Raw genomic sequence first — 6,937 nt, 5'->3', positions numbered from 1 at the left:
GCGAGTGGCGAGTGCTCCATCTCTCTGTGGAGTCCACCTGACCCCCCCCCCCGTGTGTTGGAACAGGGCGAGTCGGGCGCCGGAGAGAGAGGAGAGAGAGGCACCGACGGGCTCCCAGGATCGAAGGTATGAGACGGGAATCATCCAGATGGTTCATTCATTGTTAAATCCATTATGAAATGACCTATTACACCCATTATTACTACGACTACTACTACTTGACCTATTACACCCATTACTACTACTACTACTACTACTTGACCTATTACACCCATTATTACTACTACTACTACTACTTGACCTATTACACCCATTATTACTACTACTACTACTACTTGACCTATTACACCCATTATTACTACTACTACTACTACTTGACCTATTACACCCATTATTACTACTACTACTACTACTTGACCTATTACACCCATTACTACTACTACTACTACTACTTGACCTATTACACCCATTATTACTACTACTACTACTACTTGACCTATTACACCCATTATTACTACTACTACTACTACTTGACCTATTACACCCATTACTACTACTACTACTACTACTTGACCTATTACACCCATTATTACTACTACTACTACTACTTATTGCTATTACTGGGGATCACTGCCGTTTGTTTGTCAATACAGATGCATTAAAACAGATGAAATAAATGCAAATAAAATATGAATAGAGTATGGAAATATTGTAAAGTAAATAAGATGAGCTTGTGTGGGCTAGGGTTAGGGTTAGGGTTAGGGTCAGGGTCAGGGCTCCTGGCAGACGATCCACCGTGTTGCTCTGAGGCTGAGGTTAGCGGGTCGCCTCAGGCCGATGTCCCACTGTGAAGCTCTGACCCAGTGCTCTGCCCCCCCCAGGGCGACCGGGGCGACGCCGGAGAGACGGGGCGCCAGGGGGTCCCAGGGGCCGCGGTAGGTGGTCCGCCCAGCGCTCTCCTCCGGTCACGGCCGCGGGCGGGGGGCCCGTGACAAGACGTCCATTTTGTCCATGATTTCTTTAGTTCATATACTTTGTGTTGAAGTTGTAAATAATTATGCTTGAAGATAATTTGTTTTGAGAATTTCTCGATACGCTACGATATACGATACACGGCCCACGGTGTGATATCGCGATACAGCGATTCTGCGATAATCGATATATTGTGAGACAATCCTATAACGATACATCACGATATATGTCAAACGATGAATGCAAAATGACCGTGAAAAGGTAAAGTGCTGGATTTAGGACACTTTCAAGGTCCGAATCGAGTTACTTTTCTTAAAAATAAAACTTTATTAAAAAGATAATAAATGTATACAAATATTGATATATGGAGCAAGTGCTTCGGTAATCGTACCGCACGACGACGGGCGGCGATATATCGGCGTGTGGTTATTAGGTCCCACCTCGAGTGTGCAGCGCCCCCCACTCATGTGTCCCGTGGCTCTGTCCCCCGATGTCTCCAGGGCCCCCCCGGGGAGAAAGGGGCGTCAGGCGCCTCAGACATCATCGACTTCAACGGGAAGCTGCTGGACGCCTTCCAGGTGAGCGTGGTCTGAATGCAGCTCTCTGGACAGCTGGGAGACGTTTCTCCGTTAAACTGTTTTAAATGGGGGTGTTTTGGAGGATTTTGGATGGTGGGAATAAACAGAACCACACAAACGAAACATGTTTTTGTAAAGTTAATGTGATTTGCGATGTTGTCCGAAGGGATCCTCTGGTTAAAGGGCTTCTCAGCGTGCTGCTCCCTCAGAGCTGGACGCTGCAGAGGAGCCTCAGTGTAGCGTGGCATGCCACTGGGTATTTTCTCCTCAGCCAAGCTAAACAGGATGCTGTCTCTTCCCGACAGGCTATCAAAACCATCAGTGTTTCGGTAAACTACCCGGCGTCTTGGCCTTGGTGTTGTTGGTGTGATCTGAGACTAACACGCATCACATGCACAGATGCACTCAGACACAGAGACCCCAGGCCGGCTCTCACTCACATGTTCTACATGTAACCCCTTATCCCCCGGGTTGGGACTACTGGAGTGTGTGTGTGTGTGTGTGTGTGTGTGTGTGTGTGTGTGTGTGTGTGTGTGTGTGTGTGTGTGTGTGTGTGTGTGTGTGCGTACATGTGTGTGTGTGTGTGTGTGTGTGTTTGTGTACTCGTTTGATCACAGCCTTAAAGTACGCAGCCCCCTGCTCCTGACATCAGATATATTGGATGTCAACTTCAGAAGCAGCTAGCATGTAACCGGGCAACCAGTGCTATGAAACCAAACGCCCCCAATCTGGCGTTGGGGGCGCTCATGCATATACATACAGGATGCAACCCATTCACGGAGAATAAAATACAGCTGCACCTCTCCCATCAGATAGCACGTAGCCCGGGGACACAGCAGCATCTACATCATCTCTTATCTTGTTCTGCCTGTGTGTGTGTGTGTGTGTGTGTGTGTGTGTGTGTGTGTGTGTGTGTGTGTGTGTGTGTGTGTGTGTGTGTGTGTGTGTGTGTGTGTGTGTGTGTGTGTGTGTGTGTGTGTGGGATGCTGTGCTGTGCTGTGCTGTTGGTTTTGCTACTCATTGTGCTATAGAAGCAGATCTAATTGGCCAGCCTCAGGGCTAGCTCGTTGTATTTGCGTGGATGTGTGCAACCGCATGTATAAACCTCCAAGACTCTTTCAGTCGGACCCAGATCTCTCCCTACTCTGGGCCCTTGGACCCAGATCTCTCCCTACCCTGGGCCCTTGGACCCAGATCTCTCCCTACTCTGGGCCCTTGGACCCAGAGCTCTCCCTACTCTGGGCCCTTGGACCCAGAGCTCTCCCTACTCTGGGCCCTTGGACCCAGAGCTCTCCCTACTCTGGGCCCTTGGACCCAGAGCTCTCCCTACTCTGGGCCCTTGGACCCAGGTCTCTCCCTACCCTGGGCCCTTGGACCCGGCATGCTAATAGCAGATGGCTATCTCTGCAGGGGAGGGTGTTCTCATCCCCGGGGCCCCCAAGGGCCCTGGCCCTGCATGCGATGGCTGGGCCCCGTGAAAGCGTTACCACGGGGTCACTCACAACACAAACTCAAGATGTTATCGCATGTCTGGTGCCAATGTGGATCAGCTCTGGAAGAGGGGGTTTGATGTGTGTGGAGAGGGGGCTCCCCCCCGTCCCACCCTGGCTCTGGTGGAGGGGTTGTGTGTGTGTGGAGAGGGGGCTACCCCCCGCCCCACCCCCCGGTACTGGGAGTGGCCATGCTGAAGTCGTTCCCCACGATGACTCCAAGCTGGGATAACGATTTACTCGGAGGAGTTCTGCAGTTTGTTTATGTGTCTTTTGACTCGCTCACGTGCTGCTTTTTCGTGTTATTAACTGCATGGGTGGCCCACACTTGTCCATAATCACATACGTATAAATATCATACGTTGTTTTGTAAACCTCTAAGGGTCGCCATGGCTATTCCTCAAACAAATTATATTCCGGAGAGTAAACAGGGATGTGCAGATGCATCAAATAAAGCCATGAGCCCTGGATTGTATCACTGTAGGATGGTGCTGTTCCCATGGTGATAAAGCCATGAGCCCTGGATTGTATCACTGTAGGATGGTGCTGTTCCCATGGTGATAAAGCCATGAGCCCTGGATTGTATCACTGTAGGATGGTGCTGTTCCCATGGTGATAAAGCCATGAGCCCTGGATTGTATCACTGTAGGATGGTGCTGTTCCCATGGTGATAAAGCCATGAGCCCTGGATTGTATCACTGTAGGATGGTGCTGTTCCCATGGTGATAAAGCCATGAGCCCTGGATTGTATCACTGTAGGATGGTGCTGTTCCCATCGTGTGGAGGACGGGCCATGAAAATACATGAATGAAGTCAGGGATCATGAAGCCATGCTTCATGATCCGACCACCAGTAGTATGTAGTGGTAGTGGTGGTAATATAAGTAGTAGTAGTAGTAGTAGTAGGGGTAATAGTAGTAGTAGCGGTGGTACTGGTAGTAGTAGTAGTAGTAGCAGTAGTTATACTAGTAGTAGTGGGGGTGGTAGTAGTAGTAGGTGTAGTAAGAGTAGGAGGATATTAATAGTATCAGTATGTTTTTAATGGTTGTTGTTGGATAGGAGGGGGGACAGGAGTCGAGATGTTCTCCTTCCACCTAACATGAACTGAGCCTGGTGACCCATGGCTCTGTGAGCCTGGTGACCCATGGCTCTGTGGGCCTGGTGACCCATGGCTCTGTGAGCTGACTGTGTTGGCTCTGTGAGCCTGGTGACCCATGGCTCTGTGGGCCTGGTGACCCATGGCTCTGTGAGCCTGGTGACCCATGGCTCTGTGAGCCTGGTGACCCATGGCTCTGTGAGCCTGGTGACCCATGGCTCTGTGAGCCTGGTGACCCATGGCTCTGTGAGCCTGGTGACCCATGGCTCTGTGGGCCTGGTGACCCATGGCTCTGTGAGCCTGGTGACCCATGGCTCTGTGAGCCTGGTGACCCATGGCTCTGTGAGCCTGGTGACCCATGGCTCTGTGGGCCTGGTGACCCATGGCTCTGTGAGCCTGGTAATCCATGGCTCTGTGAGCCTGGTGACCCATGGCTCTGTGAGCCTGGTGACCCATGGCTCTGTGGGCCTGGTGACCCATGGCTCTGTGAGCCTGGTGACCCATGGCTCTGTGGGCCTGGTGACCCATGGCTCTGTGAGCCTGGTGACCCATGGCTCTGTGAGCCTGGTGACCCATGGCTCTGTGAGCCTGGTGACCCATGGCTCTGTGAGCCTGGTGACCCATGGCTCTGTGGGCTAACTGTGTTCTGTCCCCCAGGGTCCGCCCGGTCCCCCCGGCCCGCCAGGCTTCCAGGGAGAAAAGGTCAGCCTTCATTCAGACCCATGACCTTTATATCATTACCATGGTTCAATATGTTTGGGCTCATTGGCTCACATCAAGGACATAGAATGACTCCACCAGCGATTCCAACCCGGTCCTTCTGCCCTCTGCTTTCCCCAGGGCGAGCTGGGCCTACCCGGGCCTTCGGGGTTGGACGGAGAGAAGGTAGGGTTCGTGTCTGGTGTCTGCCTGACCTGTCCTTGGCTCTTTGAGGGTAAACAAGCGGTGGTATGACCTTCCCCTCGTGCTGCCCTGCCTCTCATAGGGCCCAGCAGGAGACGTAGGGGCGACAGGACCGGCTGGAGACAGAGGGGAGAAGGGAGAGATGGGGCTGTCTGGTCCCGCTGTAAGTACTAGGACCTGCAGTGATCGTAGCGTCGGGCTCTATGTGTTGATGGCTGCGGAGCTGAACGGGATTCTCTTCTTCTCTGTTGGACAGGGTATGGACGGACGGAAAGGAGAGAAAGGGGATAGCAGACTTGAAGATAACCTGGTCAGTGCAAAACATCAAATCCTTCTCTCTCTCTCTCTCTCTCTCTCTCTCTCTCTCTCTCTCTCTCTCTCTCTCTCTCTCTCTCTCTCTCTCTCTCTCTCTCTTCTCTCTCTCTCTCTCTCTCTCTCTCTCTCTCTCTCTCTCTCTCTCTCTCTCTCTCTCTCTCTCTCTCTCTCTCTCTCTCTCTCACTCTCTATATCTCTCTCTCTCTCTCTCTCTCTCTCTCTCTCTCTCTCTCTCTCTCTCTCTCTCTCTCTCTCTCTCTCTCTCTCTCTCTCTCTCTCTCTCTCTCTCTCTCTCTCTCTCTCTCTCTCTCTCTCTCTCTCTCTCTCTCGCTGTCCTATACTGTATATTGAGTTATATGAGTATATGAGTTAACGTTTTATCCTGTTACAAAATACTTTACTTGTGATGTCAGTAATTGAGCAGGTGTCATTATTATGTGGAGCAATCAGAAACAAGCAGCCCTCCTGGCTGCACTCCAATATCAGGGCTTGTGAAAAGAAAAGCACCTTCCTAGAATAGAGATCACCTTTGGGTATAAACCTCAAGTTCAAGTGTCTGGTCCTCAGGTCCCGATGATGGCCCAGCCCGGCCCTCCAGGACCGCCCGGCCCCCCGGGGTACATGGTGAGTTCAGCGTGTTACCGTTAGAGTCCCCAACCGCTGGCAGCTTCAACAGTCCTATTGACTCAACCCCTTTCAGCTTCAACAGTCCTATTGACTCAACCCCTGTCAGCTTCAACATTCCTGTTGACTCAACCCCTGTCAGCTTAAACAGTCCCATTGACTCAACCCCTGTCATCTTAAACAGTCCTATTGACTCAACCCCTGTCATCTTCAACAGTCCTATTGACTCAACCCCTGTCATCTTCAACAGTCCTATTGACTCAACCCCTGTCAGCTTCAACATTCCTGTTGACTCAACCCCTGTCAGCTTCAACAGTCCCATTGACTCAACCCCTGTCAGCTTAAAGTCAGGAAACAGTCCTATTGACTCAACCCCTTTCAGCTTCAACAGTCCTATTGACTCAACCCCTGTCAGCTTCAACATTCCTGTTGACTCAACCCCTGTCAGCTTAAACAGTCCCATTGACTCAACCCCTGTCAGTTTAAACAGTCCTATTGACTCAACCCCTGTCATCTTCAACAGTCCTATTGACTCAACCCCTGTCATCTTCAACAGTCCTATTGACTCAACCCCTGTCAGCTTCAACATTCCTGTTGACTCAACCCCTGTCAGCTTCAACAGTCCCATTGAATCAACCCCTGTCAGCTTAAAGTCAGGAAACAGTCCTATTGACTCAACCCCTGTGAGCTTAAACAGTCCCATTGACTCAACCCCTTTCAGCTTCAACATTCCTATTGACTCAACCTCTGTCATCTTAATCAGTCCTATTGACTCAACCCCTGTCAGCTTAAACAGTCCCATTGACTCAACCCCTGTCAGCTTAAACAGTCCTATTGACTCAACCCCTGTCAGCTTAAACAGTCCTATTGACTCAACCCCTGTCAGTTTAAACAGTCCTATTGACTCAACCCCTGCCCTCTCTTGCAGGGACACCATGGAATGCCTGGTCCCAAGGTAAG

General features: G+C 50.9%; 1 protein-coding gene across 1 annotated transcript in view; it reads left to right on the top strand.

Annotated features, from left to right (window-relative positions):
* LOC115552045 (collagen alpha-1(XXIII) chain) overlaps positions 1 to 6,937 on the top strand; it is a 13,193-nt gene that overhangs the window by 1,529 nt on the left and 4,727 nt on the right. The window contains exons 2-9 of the mRNA XM_030367753.1: positions 882 to 935; positions 1,473 to 1,550; positions 4,793 to 4,837; positions 4,976 to 5,020; positions 5,121 to 5,201; positions 5,295 to 5,348; positions 5,921 to 5,977; positions 6,906 to 6,932. Of these exons, the coding sequence (XP_030223613.1) occupies positions 882 to 935; positions 1,473 to 1,550; positions 4,793 to 4,837; positions 4,976 to 5,020; positions 5,121 to 5,201; positions 5,295 to 5,348; positions 5,921 to 5,977; positions 6,906 to 6,932 (441 nt within the window). The remainder of the gene's footprint in view (positions 1 to 881; positions 936 to 1,472; positions 1,551 to 4,792; positions 4,838 to 4,975; positions 5,021 to 5,120; positions 5,202 to 5,294; positions 5,349 to 5,920; positions 5,978 to 6,905; positions 6,933 to 6,937) is intronic.

This window comes from Gadus morhua, chromosome 10 (assembly GCF_902167405.1).
Source record: "Gadus morhua chromosome 10, gadMor3.0, whole genome shotgun sequence".
Taxonomy (NCBI): domain Eukaryota; kingdom Metazoa; phylum Chordata; class Actinopteri; order Gadiformes; family Gadidae; genus Gadus; species Gadus morhua.
The sequence above is the reverse complement of the archived record's forward strand: the minus strand, read 5'-3'. Positions and strand labels throughout refer to the sequence as shown.